Source organism: Acomys minous, assembly GCF_964271855.1.
Source record: "Acomys minous genome assembly, chromosome: 1".
In the NCBI taxonomy this organism is placed as follows: domain Eukaryota; kingdom Metazoa; phylum Chordata; class Mammalia; order Rodentia; family Muridae; genus Acomys; species Acomys minous.
The window spans coordinates 53516172-53540207 of NC_140483.1; the positions used below are offsets into that span (position 1 = coordinate 53516172).

A 24036-nucleotide genomic window follows, 5' to 3' on the forward strand; every position below is an offset into this window, starting at 1 on the left:
TACTGTGTAATGTATAGAACTGATTGTAAAGTTCCTTGTAGGGTTCTATTTTCGAGTTGTAAAAATGACATTTTATTTGAGTGTTACTTGTACTTGATATCGAGGATCAAACTATATCTTCTTATTGCTATATTTTAACACAAATTAAAATTGATTTTTGTATTTTAAGGTAAATGAACACTTGAAAGACATAATGGAACAAGAACAAAAATCTAAAGAGCACCACACGGCTGAAGCTCCTGGAGGTCAAAAGGTGTGCACTACAGTGTGAACGTACTTACGGCGGTGTGTTCATGTGCTCTAGAGATGCCAGGCGTTATTCTAGGAAGTACAAAATAAGGACTCAGTAATAATTAATTTATACATACTAGAAACTTGAATTTAGTTTTTAAAGAATAAAAAATGATACTCTGTAAGACATGCTGAGATAGTAAAATTATAAAGACTTAGATTTCCAGTCATTTTAGCTACATTGATAGTTGCTGTATGCTTCTGTTTATAGGAGTAGAATTTTTTCCCCCTTCAGAATGACTATTCTTTTCTTAGAGTTGGTCTGCTGGTGTCTAAGAATCTAACCTTAGAACCACAATGTGTGATTCTGAGTCTCTGAAATAAAATTTGTTGCTAAAATCCTTAGTATCCTAAAATGTGATTCTGTATGGGGAGAGCAGATGAGCCGAGGCTGCACTGATCTTGCTTGGCTTAGGAATTTATGGGTTTTTAACTACATTGTAATTAGCATGAATCACTGTGAGAACTGAATGGAGGCCTGTCCGTCAGAAGCCCTGCTGTCACTTGCTGATTGGATGATTCTGATTGACTTTTCCTTTACCTCCTGCTTTCCTTTTTCTCTCCATGGCTTCCTCTGAAGTCTCCTTCCAAATGGTTTTGGAAACTGGTTCCAGTAAGTTTTCCTTGCTACTTCAATTTTCTCTCCAGATTGTAGTGGTGTTATTGTTTATAGTTTGCTGGTATTGTCATTTCATACAAACTTGTTTGTCATTAAGTAGAAGGATTAGGTTTTAAGACATTTTCATAATAAAAAATAAAAAATAGTGGGTCTAACTAGTTTTAATGACTATTTAAAGAATAAGCACACATTTGCTCATCACAAAATTCACAGACCACTATTACTAATGCAAGTGGATAATGCTGCCTGTGGATACAAAATCTTGCTAGTATTAAGAGTTTCAAAAAAAAAAAGTTTCAATAAACATGAATTTGACTAATTACATGTGTTAGTTGCATATTTAAATTATTTTTGGCAGAATCATTTTCTTTTTGGTAACACTTTATTATTTGATGAAAATCAAAAGCCTATCTGTTTCCTCACCAGTATTGTACCTAAACTGTGTGAAACTGATTTGACCTGATGATTGACGTTTTTGGATTAAATATGGGCAGTTAAAGCATTCTAAGACCTCTTATACACCATCCTGATAAAAATATAACTTAGCAGGCGGAGGGATGGTTCATCAGTTAAGATTACTGACTGCTCTTTCCAGAGGACCTGGGTTCAAGTCCTAGCATCCACATAGCAGCTCACAATCTATAACTCCAGTCCCAGGGAATACCACACCCTCTACTGACCTCTGCAGGCACCAGGCATGCAAGTGGTGCACAGACATAAATGCAGGCAGAACACCCATACATATAAGTAAGTACATATATATAATTTTAAAATACACCATAAACATTAATTTAAAGTATGGTGGTCCTTTTGAAAGCCAAATTTTCAAGTTTGTAGAGAGACAATGAAATATTTTTGTGTAGTGAATTTATAAAGCATGGGCTGGGTGTGTTTCTCAGTTGACAGAGTGCTTGTCTAACATGCATGAATTACTGGGCATTGCATAAATCAGGTGTGGTGGTTACATATATGTAGTCTCAGTGCTTAGGAGTCAGAAGCAGAAGGATCAGAGTTCACATTCATCCTTGTCTATTTTGTGAGTTCATGGACAGCCTGGGAGCCTGGGATACAATACAAAACAAAAGCCATGTTCATATGAAAAAGTTCCATATAACTCGTGGACTGCAGATAAACTTACCTGGGAATTGTACAAACTTCACATAAAAATTCATTTGCCCAGTGGATTTTATTGGATATAATCCTTAGACAAATGCGTTGGCTTCCCTCTCATAATTATCTAATTCATAGACGTTTATTCCCAATGTGTTTTCTCTCCTCTCTCTCCCCCTCCCCTCCCCCCCCTCTGCTAATTGGGGGAATAGAATAAATGAAACCAGGTTTTCTTGCTAAGTTGGTTCAGTCCATCTCTCATGCTAGATAAGGGCGGGAGCAGTGCTCACTACCTGGAAAGGAACCTTACAACTGGTTGATTTTCTTTCTTCCTTTTTTCCTCGCCTCCCTGTCTTTTTAAAATGACCTTCCATATCTCCCAGCAACAAAATGAATGTTTTTAAAAGGGATGATATAAAAGTTAGTAATCAAAGAGTCTAGGTTAGGCTATGCAATATGTCTCACAACTGTAACACCAGCATTCAGAGGCTGAGGCCAGAGGATTGAGATTTCAAAGCCAGCTTAGGCTGTATTGATATACCACCATCTCCCCAAAAGAGAGAAACAGAAGGAAACGTAGAGTTTATGTGCTACATTGCATGAGTGCATAATTGTTTTCTTTCTTTTTTTGTTTTTGAGACAGGGTTTCTCTGTGTGGCCTTGGCTGTCCTGGACTCACTCTGTAGATCAGGATGGCTTCAAACTCACAGCCATCTACCTGCCTCAGCCTCCCTGAGTGTTAGGATCACAGGCATGCACCACTCTGCCCAGCTATGTAATTGTTTTCTTAATGTAGGTGATGTATGACTTAGGGATATAATGCCTGCCTTGCCTTCCTCTAAAAATTTTTTTTCTTTTCTTTCTTTCTTTTTTTCTTTCTTTTTTTTTTTTTTTTTAAGATGTATTTGTTCATTATTTTGTATACAGTGCTCTGTCTGCACGTACACCTGCAGACCAGAAGAGGGCACCAGGTCTCATTACAGATGGCTGCGAGCCACCATGTGGGTGCTGGGAATTGAAATTAGGACCTATGGAAGAACAGACAGTGCTCTTAACCTCTCCAGCCCTAAAAAAAAATTTTTTTCAAGGAAAAAAAAATGCCTCTTGATTAGAGAAACAGAATTAGATTTCTTTTTCTTAATTGGTGCCTATGTTTTCTGGAGGGTGTCATTTAAAAGAATCTAATTGAACTTTCATCTGTTAAATGTTTTGTTCAATAAAGTTGAAATTTTCTGGTTTTATTCTCACAAGCATTTTTCTTCACAATTGTATTTTTATTTATAAGTTGCAGAGGTGGCCATTTAGATAGAATCGGAAGAAATGGTTTAAATTGTTCCTTTGAGAAACCCTGTCTCAAAAAACAAAACAAAATAAAAATGACAACTGCAGCTGCAAGATGGCTCAACAGTTAGGAGCACTTGCTACTCTTGCAGAGGAACTGTGTTCAGTTCCCTGAACCCACATGGTGACGCAAAACCCTCTGTGACTCAAGCTCCAAAGGTTCTGATCCTCTCTGGCTTCCACAGACGACAGGCACACATATGGTCTACATATTTACATGCAGACAGGACACCCATATACATAAAATAGATATTTTTAAAAATGACTACTAAATATCAGTAGCCTATATAATTATACATTTTTTTAGTAAAAGGCATTATGTAGCATTATTCTTTTTGGCCTTAGGAGAGCTTCTAGCTAGTAACAGCTAGCCTGTACTGATTGCTTCTGGGTGCTCAGTAGTATATATAGCACTGTGTGTCTGCCATCTTCTTAAATCCCCCAGTAGTACTATGAAGTAGGTTTTACTGGTCTCCATTTTACAGATAAGAAAAATAAGAAGTAAGAGTTTAGGTAACTTGTCTGACATCACAGCTAATAAGTGGCAGAACCAGGATGTAAGTGTAGGTAATTTGGTTTAAGAATTTTTCTCTTAACTTTTTACAAGAGTTTCTCATTTTTAGAGAGCTGTCTTAACATTTTTATTTTATTATTTTAGTTTTTAGATACAAGGTTTCCCTATGTGGTCCTGGCTGTCCTGGAACTTGCTCTGTAGACCAGGCTGGTGTCTAATTCACAAAGATCCACCATCCACTAATAATTTAAAAATCTATAAGCTTAATATAACATTTAACAATGATATCAAATAGCCTTTAATTTATGATAGTTGGCACGATCAAAAACAGATTTGAACATTTTGCTTTCAAATCAGTTCTGTTCATTTACTGATTAAATTTTTATTTACTTTAATATTAGACTTAAAACTAAAATTTTTTTTTAAAAGACAGATTTGAAGAGCAAAGGTATCATTTGAGAAAAACTATAAATTGTAAGAGCTATCAAAATTGGGGGGCAGCTAGAAAGTACTATCCAAGAAACAGCACCAAAGTATTCTGTTCCATCTGTCACCAGGATGTCAAGGTTCATGGCACCAGACTTCAGAGCCAGTAACAGCCCAGTGTAAGGGTCCTGCTGCCTCAGAAAGAGAGATCTCTGCTTTCTGAAAATAACTTTATGTGGCTAAAATAACTTTATGTGTATAAAAGTGTTAAGACAGGCCAGTGCAGGTCATAGTGATGCACATCTTTAATCTCAGCACTCAGGAAGCAGAGGCAGGTGGATCTCTGCTGAGTTCCAGGACAGCCTGGTCTACAGAGTGAGTCCAGGACAGCCAGTGCTACACAGAGACACCCTTTTGGAAAAAAGGAAACAAATTAGTATTGTTGCTGAAAATTTAACCTGGGTAATGTATTGTATTCTTGCCAAAAAATAAAAAATAAAAGCTGAGTAGTTGGTAATTCTTGTTTCTCTTGATTTATATTTTCTAATGTGTCTAAGAACTAGAATGTACAAATCTATTTTGTTTGTTTGTTTGTTTTCCTTGCTTTATTTAGTATTCATTTAGAACTCTTTATATTGTAGGCTCGTTACAGGAAGGAACAAACATTGCTTAAGCAACTGCCTTGCATTCCATTGGTGGAAAACCTGTTGAAGGACGGTACAGATGGCTGTGCACTAGCCGCCCTTATTCACTTCTACTGCCCTGCTGTTGTCCGCTTAGAGGGTAAGTGTCTCAGGGACATATTTCTAAACTGTGGGTAGATGGCAAAAAAAAATATTTAAACCAATATTTAATAACTAATGAAGTTTTAAAGATTTATTTATTATGTACACAGTGCTCTCTCTGCATGTGTGCCTACATGCCAGAAGAGGGCATTAGAAGTTTTTAATAGAACATTTAAGTATAATTCTGAGAAAGTTGAGAACTTTTTGTCTAATGGCTGTTATTTTTAAATACATGTTTGCTAAACAGATTTTACATAATGCTGTATTTGCACTATCAGTAGTTACGAAGTGTTCATAGTTAACTCGAAGCTATCCCCCTTTCTATTTGAAGATATTTGTTTGAAAGAAACTATGTCTTTGGCCGATAGCCTGTATAACCTACAGCTGATTCAGGAATTTTGCCAAGAATACTTAAACCATTGCTGCCATTTCAGCTTGGAAGATATGCTTTATGCTGCTTCATCCATAAAGGTAAATTAAATCCTTCTCTTGCTGCCTTTTGTTAGTTTAAAGGCCGTGGCAACCAGCTGGGAGTGTATCTCAGTGGCACAATATTACTTGTCATTCACAGGACCCACATTCAGTCTCCTGAAGTACTAGCAGTAGAAGGCAGGAAGGGGCAGAAAGAGCAGGAGTTCCAGGCCAGCCAGAGCTTTATGATGAGTCTGAGGAGCCAGGGATACAATTCTGTCTTATATAAGTGAATATAAATAAAAACTGACAAATTAACTTTATCAGTGAAGAACTTAGAAGGGGGTGATTTTTTTCTTCTTCTTTAAACATCCATTGTTAGCTACAAGTCTTTTATATTGTAAAGGCAAACATAAAGTCATTTATAAAGTTGATCCGTTGTTTTAGTGTGGGCAGAGTAGAATATGAACCATTAGGTGGTATTTGATCATAGATAAATGTAACAAAAGGTGAGATTCTTCTTTTAAAAGCTAGCCAAATGTGGGTGTATGCCAGTAATCCTAGAGTTCTGAAAACCAATGGTGAAGCTTGAGTTGGATTCATTCCTGGGGTCATAAAAATGAGATACTCGTCAAGCAAGCAGTAAACAAAAACAGTAATGAGGCTTTCTTTTTCATGAAGAGTTGTTGATTAGACAGAGAGGCAAATGAAAAGTGTTGGTATGAGTACACACATGTATGCATTTATGTTGGGTCCTGTGTCTATATGGAGTTACAGATAGGGCTGCCTCCTTCCCTTCTGTGGAGATGCTGGGGAGCCAGACTTCTGGCCACTTTACTCCAATGAGCCTCTTTGACATATTTTTGAAATCAGATGTTGAATGTTCCTTTTGCTCAGGATTGCTTTGACTCTTCAGGGTATGGGGCTTCTGCATGAATTTCAGGATTGTTTTTTCTAGTTCAGAGTGTCATTGGAACTTTGATGGGACTTGCATTGAATCTGTAGATCACTTTAATAATTTGGCCATTGTAACAACATTAATTAATCCATGTGCTGTTTCTGTTTCAAAGCTTTAGGAATAAGTGACCCTACAATGTGTTTAGTTTGACTTAGAAGCTCGGCTACGTGGTAATAGGTTTCTGTTGCTGAATCAGAGTTCCAGTGCTAGTCCTCCTTGGAAGTGAGTGATCAAGAGCTCCTCTCGTGGTGATGCTAGTGCCTTACACTTAACATTCTTTTTTGAGACAGACAAGGTTTCTCTGTGTAGCCCTGGCTGTCCTAGACTTGCTTTATAGATCAGGCTGGCTTCGAACTCACAAAGATCCTCCTGCCTCTGCTTCCCTGAGTGCTGGGATTAAAGGTGTGCACCACCATACCAGGCTACACTGGGAATTCTTATTTTCTAGTATCTCTTCTTTTTCTTTTGTCCATTTCAGGATCTCCAAAGGGCAGAAGATAAAGCTAATGATAAAGGCATATCCAAATGAGGCACTAACCCCAGTGACTCAATGGTACCCCCTCCCTACTCTGACACATAAAAGAGAAACCTTGATTAATCAATTCTGAAGGTTTACCCACACCCTTATTTTCTTTATATCTTACTAATGACTTTTTTAGCATTTTCTATCAAAGATAAGTCCTACTTTAATAATATGAAATGAAAATTTGTCATATACCTAAGATGTATTTTTTTAAGGTGGTAGTATTCCTTCCTGTCCATTTTGGAGAAAAGAACAGAATATAGACTTTCTTTTTTTTTTTTTTTATTAATTTATTCTTGTTACATCTCAATGGTTATCCCATCTCTTGTACCCTCCCATTCTTCCCTCCCTCCCATTTTCCCCTTACTCCCCTCCCCTATGACTGTTCCTGAGGGGGACTTCCTCCCCCTGTATATGCTCATAAGGTATCAAGTCTCTTCTTGGTAACCTGCTGTCCTTCCTCTGAGTGCCACCAGGTCTCCCCCTCCAGGGGACATGGTCAAATATGAGGCACCAGAGTACATGAGAAAGTCATATCCTACTCTCCACTCAGCTGTGGAGAATGTTCTGACCATTGGCTAGATCTGGGTAGGGGCAGAATATAGACTTTCAATAAACCGTATAATCCGGATATATAGATCATTTTGAGCATAATCCAAATATAAAACCATTTCCTTGAGTCAGACTTATTTAAAATAAATAATTGTAAACAAAAAGTTTTGGCTCACATTCTGCATTCTTTGCTTAATTATAATAACCACAAGTTTGAATTTAGTTTACTATCTTAAGGCTCTAAACTATAGAGGGTGTGCTTAGTCAGCATGGGTGGGCACCTCATTTTCACTTTAACTTTTAATAGTAGGTGTTTAGGAATATATGAGAAATGAGCACTGCCTTTTCCTCTTGTAGAAATCCAAGCAGGGGTATCGCTGCTCGAGAGGACTGCTGGACATTGTCTAAGCTGGTTCCTGCACTAGATCCTAAGCACCACCCAAAAAAAGCATGGATTGCTCAGGCTGTGTCCTAGTTAGAGCCTAGCTCCTTGCAATGTACTTGATAAACTGTTATTTAGAGGACAGAGGTGGCCATCAAAAGGCACATTAAGGATTGCTTATGATGGTGAAAAGTTAGAAATGATCCATATTAGTAGGGCCATAAATTTAAATGTTTTGTAATGTAAGTGATCCTTTTAAAGGACAGTAGTTGAGGGTTTCGTTGTTTCTGCTAAAACAGAAAGCTCCCTGAGACACTGTTAAGTGAAGGTAGATTTAGCAAAAGGTATATAACTCGGTGTGTTCGTGCATGTGTGCGCATGCATGTACATATTTTAAACTTTTCTCTCCTTCCCCCACCCCCTTTTCAGTGGTAGGGATCAAACTCAGGATCACTGACCTATATTCCTAGCCATTATTCCGTAAACTACTCAGTATAACGACTACTCACATGGTGTATTAACTATTAGTAAGTAACGTAGATTTTAACTGTGTAGTCAGTGAGGTGATTTTAACTGTCCTACGGGGACTGGAGAGAAAGGCTCAAACTACTAAGCCCAACGCCCTGCATTCTGTCCCCAGGACACTCATTGTTGAGGGAAAAGTCCAGCTCCCCCCTGGAAAGGGTGTGGATATACTACACAACCTTACATAAGGGACTTAACATACATAAATCTTTATGTCTATATGGAGTTCTGGAACCAGCTGCACATAGATGCTGAGGGACACATATATAGAGATTCAGAAAAAGGATCTTTAGGATAAATATAAAACAAAAGTAATTTTTTCTGAGTGTGGTGTTGGATATAGGAGGTGTTAAGACTTGCTAGATTTATCCGTTCTATATGTTCTACATTGTTTACACTGTTTAATTATATAGGCGTGTTTTTTTAACTAAAGAAAGTAGGATTTGGAGAGATGGCTCAGAGTTAAAAGCGTGTACTACTCTTCCAGAGGACCTGAGTTCAGTTCCCAGCACCCATGTGAAGTGGCTCAGAACTGCCTGTAACGTCTCTGACACCCTCTTCTGGCTTCTACAGGCATCTGCTCTCATGTGCATGAACCACATGCAGGCACATGCTACATATATTTAAAAAGTAGCTCAGGTTTAGTGGTGCACACCTCTAACCCCAGCACTCAGGAAGTAAAGACAAGATGATCTGTGAGTTATAGGCCAATCTAGTGTACATAGTGAGTTACAAGCCAGCCAGGGAAACATAGTGAAATGTTTGAAAAAAAGTTAGGAAAAGATGATTTTAAATTATTGTTGTATCATTTCTGGAATATGGCCAGTTCATTGTCATTTAGTCATAATTTTATAATGAAATAATCTCCAGTTTAGTTAACAGAAAAGTTATGTCTTTAGTTCTGCCATCTTGTGGCCAGTTATTGCCATTATGTTATTAGAGAATTCTTACCAAGGCCCTTAAAATAAATACTCCTTTTCTATCAACAAGTTATTACTGTACATTTAAGGGTTGTTTTTTTTTTTTATAAGATGCACCAGTACTTAGAAAGTTTACCCTTTGGCCTTAAAAGGTATACTGTAAAGATTATAAAGCAAAGTATAGGTCATAATGATCTTGATGTGCCAGCTGGCCTTTTGTTGCTGTAACAGGCACCTTAGTAAAGTACTGAGAAAGATTAATTCTACTTGGTTTCAGTCCATGGGCAGCTGGCTCTGCGTGGGTTTGGCCTTGGTGAGCTGGGAACTGTGGTGGAGAAGGCCTAGTGGAGCAAGGCTGTTCCTCATGGTGAACAAGAAGCAGAGAGAGTGCCCGAGCTCGCTGGTTCCTCTTCCTCCCCTCATTCCCTCTGGGCTGCCAGCCTCTTGAGTGAACATTCTAAGTCAGCCTTCTCCACCAGTCAGCCCTCCTCAGACTCGCTCTCATAGACTCCCTCCTCGCTGTTTGTCAGTCCAGTCTTGGTGCGGTGAATACTGACCATCTCAGAGCTGCCTTTGTCAATCTTTGCGTGTTTTGATGAGTTGGATTTTTGTTGTTATAGATCAATTTATACATTTCTTAATAAATATTCTGTACTGGGAACTGTTTTATACTAGGAATATATGATGGAGATCATAAGCTTTGTCTTTCTAGGCCTTGCAGTCTGGCATAGGGATGACAAACCTTGGAGAATGTGGTGTTTGATGAAGCTGATTAGATTTTTTTTATTGGTCAGTCTTTTTTCCGTTTTATGAAAAACAGATTTTTCACATAATATATCCTAATTACAGTTTCTTCTTCCTCTACTCCTTTGCTCTTCCCCACCTCCCCTACATGTCCCTAGCATCCAGATCTACCCACTCTGTCTTGCATTAGAAAACAAACAGGCTTTTTATGGGATGATAATAAAAGAAAATCAAATAAGATATAACAAAAACTAACATTGGAATTGAACAACAACAACAAAAAAAAACAAGGAAAAGAGCCCAAAAGAAGGCACAAGAAACAGAAGCCCACCTGTTCACACACTCAGGAATCCCATAAAATACTAAACTGGAAGCTACACATGCACACACACATGCACACACGTGTGCACAGCCTACCCTTAAGAGTAGTTTGTTTTCCCAATGAAGATCCCTTGGAGGAAACTAAATTTTCATCTGCAAGTAGTTATCAATTCAAGATAGGGCTTCTGGCTTAGGGTAGGGAATACCACTTCTCCTTTGAGCTCTAGGACCCCAACTGGTACAGACTGGTGCAGGCCCTGTGCATGCTGCCTCAGTCTGTGAGTTCATATATGTGTTGATGATGCTGATTTACAGGGCCTTCTTTTGGTGTCCCTCTGGTTCTTACATTCTTTCCACCTCTTCTGTGATGTTCCCTGGGGGAGGAATTTGATGGAGACATCTCCTTTAGGCAAGTATTCTAAGGTCTCTCACTCGCTGCGTAACATCTGGCTGTGGGTCTCTGGAATAGAAGTGCCACTGTTGTAGAAAAGGTTATTAATACATATAATTATTATGACAGTTATTATTTAACCTGCTATCAAATCAGTAAAAGACACAGACGCCAGTTAGATGTTTACTGTATCTATACACTGGATCGGGGCAGAAACTAAACAGTAAGCTATCTCTTACCTCCCAGCTCCACATCCCATGCCACTTGCTTTAATTATTCCTCTCTGGGCTGCTTCCCATCCGTCATTCCCATAAGTACCTGCACATATTTCCATCTGCTTCTATCTCCCATCCTCAGAGCAAGCTCCTGGCCACATGGTCCTTCTTTACGCTAACCCAGGGACGCTGCTTTTTTCCTCCTCTCCTGTCCCTCCCTCTCCCCTTGGTCCCCCTACCATGATCCTCCTGTCCTCCAAGCCTGTGAACCTTAGCTCTGCCTACCTCTCTTCTGTCCTGCCCAGGTATAGGCATTTATTTAGCCAATCAGGGATAAGTTGGAGGCAAGGTTACACAGCATCACTTAGTATATGTGAGCATCTGCTCATAGAACAGTAAGAATCTGGGGCGGGGCAAGGGGAGCAATTAATTAAACCAGACCATGCCGCAACATGCCACCAGTAAGATAAGACTGTGGTAGTCTCACTTACAGAGAGGATCTCTGTTTCGCTTTACAAAGGCAAATGCTCTGTACGTCATTATATATGTAAATATAGTTGGTGCCCTTAGGATGCATATGATAGTGGGTGGTCATGGGTATTAGCACTATTTCAGAGAGAAGAAAACTCAGGAACATCATACTTCTTCTGAGAAGTCAAGGAAAGTGAAGTCCGTAGTGACCCAAACCAGTGGCGTTCTGGGGGAGTGGGACAATCGGAAGGGACAAAATGCAGGGTTAGTATGAGTCTGTTCTTAAAGAACTTCATCAGAAGGGAAGAACATAGGAGGCACAGACTTGATGATTTAGTGAGAGAGGTCTTAGTTTTCAATAGAAGAAAGTTGAGAGGAAGGATAAGTAATAAATATAATTTAAAATGCAAAGCTTTTGAGAAGGCAAGCAGGGGTACCACCCAAGCCACAGTGTTAGAGATGGAAACTTTCTCATTTTTAAAAGTTCAAATTTCAATAGCTTCCAATAATAACTGTTTATGTATAAGCATTTGAATATTCTAGAATTTACAATGAAAACAAACACTGAAAGTAAAGTAGACAACCTAGCAAAGTCTGTCTTCTGCTCCATGTTACCCTCCACAGTGCCTCGTGTCTCACACTTGGAGTCCACTGAGATGTTCGGGAAAGTGTCAGAGGCCTTTCTTTGTCACCTGTTTCTCCCAGTCTTCTTTGTTTCGTTAAGCGGCAGTAACAGTTGCTCTAAACAGAGAACTTAGAGGCATCCTTGGTTCTTTTGCTTTCTGGAGCTGTAAGATGGAGATGAATATGTGAATGTTATCAGCCTAAATAGGAAAAAACCCAGGCAGTGAGGTCTAAGGAAGTACACTTATGTTAGTGCCTTGAGGGTTGTTCAGAATTAGCCGGTATGCGGGAGGGAGGATATCAGAGCACACCCATACTGCCAGATAATAGCCATAATGAGGAAAATGGGTTTTGAATAGTGCTATTTTTAGAAATACATTAAATACCTAAAATTGAAATTATCCTTCATATATATTAACATATAAGCCCAGTTTTAGTACAGTAGGACACGTCTGTAATCCACTGCTCAGGGTTCAAGACTGTCTCAAAAAACAAAGAATAAAAACCAAAATTATATATATGCATGTATATAAGTAGTTATATATTATATATATAATCCTATAAAAGTATACTTTTAATCATAATTATCTATAGAGTTTAGTATTAATTAGCATGTCGATTACTATTGAATTTAGCATTTCAAACATGTGGATACAATATTTAAACTATATATTTAATTTTCAAAATATTTTACTCTTTTTTAATGGTAAATATTCTTCTTGCAATTTGTTTATATTTATAATGGAGGAAAAGGACATTTCTTTATCTCAGTTCTACATAGCTAGAGATCATGATGGCTGGAAGATTTGCTCTGACCTATAAAACAAAGTATCAGAGATCTGAACATGTGTATTTACAAGTACTAAACGTCTTACTCCAAGTTTAATAAAACAGTGAACATTTTTAATAACAAGTAAGTAGAATTCAAATCTATATTTGAGAGGATACAGCATAACTTTATCACGAGTGTATGGTTGCTTTTACCTAATTTAGGACGTCTTTTAATTTCTCAACTCTCTTATACAGAGTAATTATTTGGTGTTCATGGCAGAGCTGTTCTGGTGGTTCGAGGTTGTAAAGCCATCATTCGTGCAGCCTCGTGTTGTTCGTCCACAAGGAGGTAATCAATCTTTGTCATTCTTAATGTAGAAAAATGGGAAGTTTATATATTTCATCTGGTTTTTGGTTGTTGTTTGTTTGTTTTCAAGATAGGGCTTTTTGTGTACCGTGACTGTCCTAGAACTCAGTCTGTAGCCCAGGCTGGCTCCTCAAACTCATAGAGATCCACCTGCCTCTGCCTCCCAAGTGCTGGGATTAAAGGCCTATACCACCATGCCCGGCTCATCTGGTTATTCTTTTAGGTAGAAGCTTGTTATTATTTTCGATTTCAGCCACTAACCTTGATAAAAGTCTCAATGTTTTAATAGTTAAGACACCAAATTATCTGCAAGAAGCATAAAAAGTAGAAGCTGCATTTCATTATCTAGGGTATAGAGCTTTTAGTGTTAACTGGGTACCATCTGCTTCTTTACATTTTTTATTCCTATCTGTGGTTTTTATTTTTTATTATGTTTTTTTCATTTTTAACATTATGTTATCCAAACTCCATTCATATCAAGACATGACCTTAACCTGCAACTTGATCTTCTGTTAAATCATGAAACACTTTGTGGATATTTTTAAAACTAGTATCTTTTGTTATTACAATATAATTATGATAAAAGTAATAAATAAGAGGGCTGCTGTGAAAGTCCCTAGGAATAAAGAGTATGAATTGTTACCAAAGGCTTGGAACACAGCTTCATCACTGCCAGAGAGCAAAAATAACAAATAAGAATAAAATAAAAGAATTCCTAGCAGCTTTCCTTGCCTCCAGTTTTCTTTTTCTAATCACTGTAGTTAACCCTTGCCTTCCCAGAGATAAAGGAAGAAAAAAGATGAGGAAGAAAGAGAAGGGGGTGGTATAGTAGCAAAAGAAAGGCGTGTACCGTGCTGGTGGGTCCAGCCTCGCCTTATAGAGCGCGCTGCCTCTGGGCAGCATTCTGTGCAATATGAAATAATAGTTATTCCATCTATTTGTAGATTCTAAATAATTAGATAGTAATAAATAGTGTCGAGATCCTTAAGGCCGTTCTTGAAGGTCCCTTACCTTTAATAATTACCATAACAAATACTTATATAATACTTTGCGATTAGTGCGACTTTTCACTTGCATTTTTTTATGATTTTATCTGTGAAGCCCAGCTCTCAACAGTAACAACAGCTCTTGCATTAAACATCAGTCAAAACTAAGTTTTCCTCCTAGAATTGCTTACACATATGTAAGCTAGATACAGTGAAGGTGTTCCAGGGAAACTCTGACCATTTGTAGCTAACTACCAAATTTCAAACCATTTCACAAAAAGCAAAACTGAAACTGACCTTGCGTCTCTAAAATTCTGTGAAAACTTTCACAATATTAAGCACTCAGGCTTATCCTTGTAGTTATTTTATGGTACCTTCCCATTAACCTTAAGGCTTTGGGTTTTTTTGTTTGTTTCTTTCTTTCTTTTTTCCTTTCTTGTTTTTGTTTTGTTTTGTTTTTCAAGACAGGGTTTCTCTGTGTAGCCTTGGCTGTCCTGGACTCACTTTGTAGACCAGGCTGGCCTGGAACTCACAGAGATCCGCCTGCCTCTGCCTCCTCCTCAAGTGCTGAGATTACAGGCATGCACCACCATGCCCAACAAATGAATTCTTAAAAGTCAGATTATATCAAGAAGTTCTTTTGATCTTTTGGAAATTATTTAAGGATACATTTATATTAGAAAGAATTATTTAAAGAGAACCAGGGCAGTTCTAGGGTCCTAGGCTTGACCCAGCAAAGGAAGGGAGAGGGGGAGAGAAGAAGGGAGGGAAGGAGTGAGGAAGGGAGAAAGGAAGGAAAGACACAAAGAAAGGAAAGAAACAAAGAAAGAAAGAGGGAAAAAAAGGAAGAAGCATGACTGCTCTATAACTAAAAAGGGAAAAGAAAGTAAAATTTAAGTGATTGCTTATGACTCAAAATGTCTGAAATAATGTTAGAAATAAATTCAACATATACATTTGAAGTTTTATCTTTTATTCTAGCTGAGCCTGCAAAAGATGTGCCATCAGTTCCTGTCTTAAATGCTGCCAAAAGAAACATCGTGGACAGTTCATCTGGTTCTGACTTCACCTCAAGGTAAATCCCACGATGACTTCATTTTCTTTCTTTCTTTCTTTTCCTTCCTTCCTTCCTTCCTTCCTTCCTTCCTTCCTTTCTTTCTTTTTCTTGGTTTTTCAAGACAGGGTTTCTGTATATAGTAGTCCTGGCTGTCCTGGACTCACTTTGTAGACCAGGCTGGCCTTGAACTCACAAAGATCCACCTACCTCTGCCTCCCAAGTGCTAGGATTAAAGGCATGTGCCATCATACCCAAGCTGACTTCACCATTTCTATGTTATTTACTAATGAAATCAAATAATATTTTGACATTAAAAATTATTTTTAAATTTTGTAGTTAGATTTGTAGATTGTTACAATTAGCTTATGTTCAGGCCTATTTTAATTTAAATGTTATTGAAATTTATACTGAAATGAGTGTTTCATAAATAGGTTTTTAATGAATCAACACTGAGAAGTGGGAGATAATATTCTAAGTTCCAAACAAGAAACCTAAAATTAAACTTTTGCTGTATTACTCCTATAATTGAGAATTTCTTAATATTGAATTACTAATATTGAAAAATACCTAATAGATGACGCTTGAGCCTCAGGGATCTTTTAAAAGTATATCTGGGTTTTTACGTTTTTAGCCACATTTACTTATGTGTGTGAGCACATTGGAGGTCACATGACGGCTTGCAGGTGTCAGTACTCCCCTTCTATGGCATGTGTTCCTGGGAGCATGCTCAGGGCACCAGAGTGGCCACAGGTACCGTCACCTGCCTTGCTAGGCCTGGATTTTTAAATTTCCTATTATTAAAAAAACCTTTGAAACAGGTTCTCCCCACTTGTGTTAGTTATTTTTGTTGCTGTGATAAACCACCAAAAGCAATTTAAGGGAGAAAACGTTTATTTTGGTTTATGGTTCCAGAAGGAGAGTCCATATTGGGGAAGGCATGGCAGCAGGCAGCCAGAGTAGGAAGCTTAGAGCTCTCATCTTCAGCTGCAGAAACAAAAGCAGAGAGTGAATAAAAGTGGGGAAGGCTTCAAACCCTCAGGGCCCACTGCAGTGACACACTCCAGCAAGACTGCCCTCCTCAAAGTGTCATAGCCTCCCTGAACTGCAGCCGAGGCCCAAGAACTCAAATGCCTTGGTCAGTGGGAGCCCTGCCCTTTTCCCATTCAAATAACCTCACCACACTGCTGTTTTGTTTTCTATTTACCTAGATATTGAGAGGGAGCAATTAAATAAATATAATACTGAATTTTTTACTGAATACTTTGGTCTTTAACATCAGGAGTGGAACTGAAAGTAAAGTAAGAGTGTTCTAATTAATATCAGGATAATCCTGACTACAAACCCAAGTATATGATAAAGTAATTTGCTAGCTTTAAAATATTTATTTGTTTGTTTGTTTGTTTGTTTTATTTGCTTGGGTTTCTCTGTGTAACCCCAGCTGCTTTGTAGACCAGGCTAGTCTTGAACTCTGGGATCCTTCTGCCTCTGCCTCCAAGTCCTTGGATTAAAGGCATGCACTGCCACATCCAGCAGTTCAGTTTAAGAAGAATTTAAGCAGAATCTATAGCCAGCCAGCCTGCCTGCCTTTCTTTTTCTGTCTTTTTTGTTGTTTTTGACAGGATCTCACTATGTCACTCTGGCTGGCCTGGGATTCTCAGTAGACCAGGGTAACGTTAACTCACAGAGGTACACTGCCCCTGCCTCCTGTGTGCTGAGAGTGATGGTGTGCACCACTACACTCAGCCTTAGTTTTTCATTTGTATTTATTACAACTTAAAATTTATAGTGACTTTAGACTCCTCAGTCTTCTTTTGTTTAAAGTCACTATGTTTCGTGGATTTTTAGAAAATCAGGGAGATCTATTAAAAATACACTTTAAAAAGTAATTAGCAAAAATTTCCAAGTATTCTTTGCACTAATTCTTAGTCTAATTACATAAAAATAAAAACTTGGTCTGAAGCTGTCACTCACATGTGAAAAGTTTCTGTCATGTATGTGTTCATGAGCATGAAACCCAGGGTTTGGCTGAACTTGCAGTATCCTAGTTCCTCTGTATTTCCTGCCTTCCTGGCCTTTCTGCTGTCTTTTATGGAAGGTTTTCTCTCCTTAGCCTCCAATTTACCGCCAGGCATCTTTTTGCTACTTCATAAGTTTTCTATTCTGTTCTTGAAATTTAGTGCAGAAGGATTAAATATAAAGTACTGTGACCTTGTGCTGGCCGTATCACTCAGTCACAGAACCCTTGTACAAAGGCCTGGGTTTCCTTCTTCTTTTGGGGGGGGGGGTTCATTCTTTTCCTCGAGACAGGGTTTCTCTGTGTAGCCTTGGCTGTCCTGGACTCGCTTTGTAGACCAGGCTGGCCTGAAGTCACAGCGATCCGCCTGCCTCTGCCTCCCAGATGCTGGGATTAAAGGTGTGCGCCGCCACCACCTGGCTGGGCCTCCAGCACCTAAGAAAAGAAAGAAAAGGGCGGGGGCGGGGGAGCAGTGAAGCTTCAAGAGTAGATGGTTCAGGCGTGACCGAGTCAGCAGGCCCCGTGTCTCTGGCCTTGAAGAGTACGGCTTAGGTCCTGTGGAGACTGTCCCTTTTAGATACCCAGTGGCTACCTTCTCTTTTCTAGAAGAATCCCACTAACCAGGTAGATTCTAAATCCTTCCCCTGGAGGAGTTACTGTCTATTGTCACCCTCGGCTCCTAGGCCCTCTAATTTCTCTTAAGTCTCCACAAGATCCTTCACAGACCTTTTGAGGAAAGATTCAGTTAATTTTCCTTCCCCAGGAACAGTGTGGTCCCATCTACAGATGTTACTGTACCCAAACTAAAGGTCCTGTGAATAAAAAGAAGTCAGGCGCAGCAGCTCTCCCGCCCGCTTGTTGCAGTATCGCAACATCAAAGCTCTGTGCAAGTTTGAAAATGAGACAGTTAGCCAGCTGTACACCATGGTAGCCATTTGGAGAGGAAGACAGAATGAACACATCTTAATAACTAGTTTGCTAGTATTCAGGGTTACTCTCTGGTCACAGAGCTAAGAGAGAGTAAGCTATGGGATATGTTTCAGGAGGGCTAGCACAGGCTGCCTGGGAACCGTGTGTGGTGTGACAGTGAGTATGAGTAACTCACACACAGGGCTACACACACAGGGAGGACGATTCAGAGACCCTGGCCAGCATCCGGTTTGGGCCGGGGCAGTTCTTCAGTGTTGTTGCAGTCTAGAAAAGGCGCGTTGATTACACTTTCACTAAGGAGTAAAAGGGCAGCATTGATGGTGACCTCAGTCTGTGGCTGCCATGTCCAGCATCTCAGTTCACATGAGCTGAAAGATAGTGTGGTTTGAGTGAGCTGCGGAAGCTCCTACCTCTTATCCCCGTTTCCATCAACTGGGGATAAGGATATAACTTCCCTTAAGACTGGCAGAACATGGCAGCTTAAAACTTAAAAGGAGGCCTAAGAGCCTATCTTGATCTGGCCAGTTATTATCATCACTTGAGAAGAAAACTTGTCATTTCCCTTATTTTAAGTAAAGGAGGGCTCACGTAGGTCAGAGCAGGAGGGCCTCGTGTCTCTGTGAGGGCCTCCAGCTGTTCACTGTCATCAGTGTTGGGGGTGCACAGACACAAGCCTGGCTTCAGAGGCTCATCGGGATCTTCCTTAGGGTTTTGTTGTACAGAAGTTTTTAGAGATTTAGATTTCCCCCAAATACTTCAAATTAATGGGTTTTATTTACTTTTTAAATTTTCTCATTTTTTTTTATAAAAAGCTATGTGGAGGTATAAGAGAGGGAAAGATAAATTATTATAAACATTGCATGGTGCATTGGGAAGGAGCTATATTTACAGTCTCATCATTTGCCTTTTAGATATGCACGTCCCCAAGCTCATTCTTCAGCCTCAGGTAACGTATTTGGGAAAAATAAAAACCTATTGAGGAAAATGGTATGTTAGGTAGGCTAACAGAAGTAAGTGAGAATAAATATAAATATCTAGTCTTTTTCTGAAAAGTGCCTGTTATATACATGGTGGGTGTTCTGAAGCTCCACGCCTACCCCTTTTTTGTGGTATTATGGATTAAACCAGGGACTTTGTGTATCATATGCTGGGCAAGTGCAGATCCATGAGTTACATATCTGGTCCCTGGGCTTGCTTTTGTTTTGTTTGGCTACAAGGTCTCATAGCCCAGACTGGCCTCAGACTTCTTACATCTCCAGAGATGAGCATGAACTTAGAGGCTCCTGCCTTGCTCTATGAGTGTTGGGAATACAGGCATGTGCCACCATGTCCAGTTAATAGGGGTGTGCCACCATGCCCTGTTTCTATTTTTCTTGAGGTCTCTTTTTGTTACCCAAACTAGTCTTGAACTACTACTAACCTTCAGCCTTCCAAGTGCTAGTATTACTGCCGTGTGCTACTACACCTAGTGTAAGTGTGTGTGTGTTTATTAATAAAATAAGATTCTTTATATGTATATAATTGCTTTGTCAGGAAGGCAGTTTACTGGGGATTAAGCTCTGAGCCTCTCATGCTAGTCAGATGTTAGCCATAAACTACACATTCCTCACATACTCCACCCCTAAACATCAATTAAAAAAAAAAAGATATTTACTTTGTTTGTGTTGTTGCTGCTGAGGTTCCACTTTTTAAAAACTGTACATGAACTCTCAAATGTGTCAAATGTGTGGTTTTTATGAGTTTCCCTGTTTTTCACTTGAAGGAGGAATCAGAAGGTCTTCATCTATGTCTTATGTTGATGGCTTCATAGGAACATGGCCTAAAGAGAAAAGGTAAACAAAGTCATTCTTTCTACAGTCACATTACCGGAAACTGCCGGCTTTATCTCTCCCTGCTTTTTTTGTTGTGGTAGTTAGCCAAGTTGTCAAATCAAATTTATGAATTAGGACCTAGCTTTGAAAAGGGCAGCATTGGGTGTGTCAGAGGGTAAGAGGCCAGATGCAAAGGTGATAAAGTAGCCCAGTCTTAGCTCCAGGCCAGTAAGACGGTGAAAAGCGGAGGAAGATATATACTTTCAAACGATTGTTCAGTGGTATTTTTAAGATCATTTATTTTTGGAAATTTCTTAATTTTTGTTTTGTCTTTACATCTTTTTTAGAACATCAGTGCATGGCGTTTCATTTGATATTTCTTTTGATAAAGAAGACAATGCACAGAGTTCCACTCCAAACCGAGGAATCATCCGCTCTGTTAGTAACGAAGGGCTTACTCTCAACAACAGTCGCGCATCCAGACACATTAGGAAAAATCTGTCCTTCAAGCCAGTGAATGGCGAAGACGAGGAAAGCATTGAAGAAGAACTCCACGCAGACCCTCACAGTGACCTCAGATCTTACACAAACCAGCTGAACTCTAATGAGAATACTCACTACAAGCTGCCAAACGGGGCTTTACAAAACAGAGTGCCCCTCGATGAGTTTGGCAATCAGCTTGAAACACCAAGCATTGAAGAAGCACTACAAATAATCCACGATACTGAGAAATCTCCTCATACACCCCGGCCAGATCAGATTGCTAATGGCTTCTTTCTTCATAATCAGGATCTGAGTATCCTGAATTCAAATATCAAGCTAAATCAGTCCAGTCCTGAGAACATAACTGACACAAAAGGTGCCTTGAGTCCCGTAACAGACACGACAGAAGTTGACACTGGAATTCACGTTCCTTCAGAAGACATTCCGGAAACCATGGACGAAGACTCGTCCTTGAGAGATTATACTGTTAGCCTAGACTCTGACATGGATGATGCATCTAAATTTTTGCAGGACTATGATATAAGAGCCAGCAACCCCAGAGAGGCCCTGAGTCCTTGCCCAAGTACCATCAGCACCAAGTCTCAGCCAGGCAGCAGCGCCTCCTCCAGTTCTGGGGTGAAAATGACCAGCTTTGCTGAGCAGAAGTTCAGGAAGCTGAATCATACTGATGGGAAAAGTAGTGGGAGCAGTTCTCAAAAAACTACACCTGAGGGCTCGGAACTTAATATTCCTCATGTGGTTTCTTGGGCTCAGATTCCAGAAGAAACAGGCATTGGCCAAGGACGCGACACTACGCAGCTGCTGGCCTCTGAAATGGTGCACCTTAGGATGAAACTGGAGGAAAAGAGGCGTGCTATAGAGGCCCAGAAAAAGAAGATGGAAGCCGCTTTTACTAAACAGAGGCAGAAAATGGGCCGGACAGCATTCCTAACTGTAGTGAAAAAGAAAGGGGATGGGATTTCCCCTCTCCGAGAGGAAGCAGCAGGTGCAGAAGATGAGAAAGTGTACACTGACCGAGCAAGAGAAAAGGAATCACAAAAAATTGACGGACAAAGAAGCAAGTCTCTAGCAGACATAAAAGAAAGCATGGAGGCCCATCAGGGCAAGTGGCTGAAGTCTCCGACTACGCCTGTCGATCCGGAGAAGCAGTGGAACCTGGCAAGCCCTTCAGAAGAGACGCTGAACGAAGGAGAAATCTTAGAATACACAAAGTCCATCGAAAAGCTAAACTCATCCCTGCATTTTCTACAGCAAGAAATGCAGCGCTTGTCCCTTCAGCAGGAGATGTTAATGCAGATGAGAGAGCAGCAGTCTTGGGTGATCTCACCTCCGCAGCCCTCCCCGCAGAAGCAGAGCCGCGATTTTAGACCTAGACAGGCAGGCCTGTCGTCAGCCGCTGCCCCGTTCGCATCGGACTCCCCACGCCCTACGCATCCGTCCCCACAGTCTTCGACTAGGAAGAGCGCATCTTTTTCTGCTAAAAATCAAAGGACTCCAAGGCCAAATGAATTAAAAATAACTCCTTTGAATCGCACCTTGACGCCTCCTCGGTCAGTGGATAGTCTTCCTCGATTAAGGAGGTTTTCCCCCAGTCAGGTTCCCATTCAGACTCGCTCATTCGTGTGTTTTGGAGATGATGGAGAGCCTCAGAAGGAGCCCAAACCGAAAGAGGAGATTAAGAAGGTGTCCTCAGAATGCAAAGGGACTTTAGACTCTTGTGACCCTAATCCTGGAGAAAAGGAGATTAAACCTCTTGAGTCAACAGTTTCTGAGGTCTTATCACAGCCCATCACAGAGACTGTGTGTGTGACGCCAAATGAGGAGCAACTGAGTCAACCTACAGATCCCCCTCCTAAGCCTGTTTTCCCACCTACTGCTCCTAAAAATGTCAATCTGATTGAAGTTTCTCTGTCAGATCTGAAACCCCCTGAAAAGGCTGACGTAGCTGTTGAAAAATATGATGGAGAGAGTGATAAGGAGCAAATTGATGATGACCAGAAAGTATGCTGTGGATTCTTCTTTAAGGTAATACTAATCCCTGTGGTTTTGAGCATCCTCTCAGGATGGATGCCTGTGTTTTTTCTAAATTGATACATTTGCTTCTTCTATAACAGTCTCTGGGTACAAGTCATCCATGACCCCTGAAATGTGTCCAGGCAAGCCCTGCCTTGGCGTATAGAAGTACTAAGGCACACGGTGGTTCCTGCAACCATATTCCAGTTGGACTCAGCTTCAGTCCTCAACTACGTTACTTAAATTATAGTGTATGGTTCCCTGCTTCCCCATTCTCACTTTTATTGAAGCCCTTTTAAGAAGTCAGCTATTTCGGGCTGGAGAGATGGCTCAGAGGTTAAGAGCACTGCCTGCTCTTCCAAAGGTCCTGAGTTCAATTCCTAGCAACCACATGGTGGCTCAGAGTCATCCATAGTGAGTTCTGGTGCCCTCTTCTGGCCTGCAGGTATACATGCAGGCAGAACACTGTATGAATAATAAGTAAATCTTTTAAAAAAAATTAAACTATTTCCAATTGGTAAAAACACTTACATTGCATCATATATAAATATATGTTAAAGTTTTAACATTTTGTCTTTTTTTTTTTTTACAAACTTATCAGATTTATCAGATAGGATCTTACAAAGTGAAACTTTTTTTTTTAAGCATGTAGTAGTTTGGCATTATCATTGAGATACAGTTTATATTTTTTCTGCAGTTCTGGGAACCAAGGTCAACGCTTTGCATACTGAGCAGAGCTTTTCCACTGGCTATTCTGTCTGCCCCTGAAAAAACCTCCTTTAAAGACAGTTTAAGATGTATACATAGTCTGTGGTCTGTGGTACTACCTACTTATACTTTGCATCATAGTTTTTCTATAACTAGAAATGTATGTTTCAGGTTTGTTGTTAAGGCATTAAAACATGTTATCTCTAATCCTGTATGTGTGCAGATTAGGAATATAAATCTTAATCTTACTTTTGCTGTTAGATTACAATTGTTAAACAGTAATTCAGCCAAATAAATGACAAAGCCTGGACAGTATTACTTCTTGATAGTGAAGATCTTAAAATTTATAAATAAAATCTTTTAGGGGAGGGGCTTTACGACAGGATTTCTCTGTATAATAGTTCTTGTCTATCCTAGAACTCTCTTTGTAGACTATGCTGGCCTCAGACTCACAGCGATGCCCCTGCCTCTGCGTCCCAAGTGCTGGGATTAAAGGTATGTACTATCACGCCCGGCTATAAATAAAATCTTAGTAATATTAAAGCTTTTTTTTTCCTCCTTGATTATCCAGTTCTTTCATCTTTATATTTTTCTAAATCACCACATGGAAGAATATGTTTTTCAAAGTAAGAAATGTACACTGTTCATACTTATTTCCTTTAATTCAGCGACTTTTGCCTCTGGCCCTGTAAAGCCACACAGGGTGGATGTACTTGGAAAAGTACACCCAGCAGGCATGGTTTGAAAACTTA

At 39.7% G+C, this 24036-nt stretch overlaps 1 protein-coding gene across 4 annotated transcripts in view; it reads left to right on the forward strand.

The window, feature by feature from the left end:
- The window catches only part of CAMSAP2 (calmodulin regulated spectrin associated protein family member 2), an 82736-nt gene that overhangs the window by 47041 nt on the left and 11659 nt on the right, over window positions 1-24036 (forward strand). For 2 of the 4 annotated variants that reach the window (XM_084778724.1, XM_084778725.1), the window contains exons 4-12: window positions 170-253; window positions 872-904; window positions 4943-5084; window positions 5418-5557; window positions 13150-13243; window positions 15229-15322; window positions 19160-19194; window positions 20011-20080; window positions 20407-22588. In XM_084778724.1, coding sequence (XP_084634850.1) covers window positions 170-253; window positions 872-904; window positions 4943-5084; window positions 5418-5557; window positions 13150-13243; window positions 15229-15322; window positions 19160-19194; window positions 20011-20080; window positions 20407-22588 — 2874 coding nt within the window. The remainder of the gene's footprint in view (window positions 1-169; window positions 254-871; window positions 905-4942; window positions 5085-5417; window positions 5558-13149; window positions 13244-15228; window positions 15323-19159; window positions 19195-20010; window positions 20081-20406; window positions 22589-24036) is intronic. The other 2 variants (XM_084778726.1, XM_084778727.1) reach the window with 1 other exon arrangement.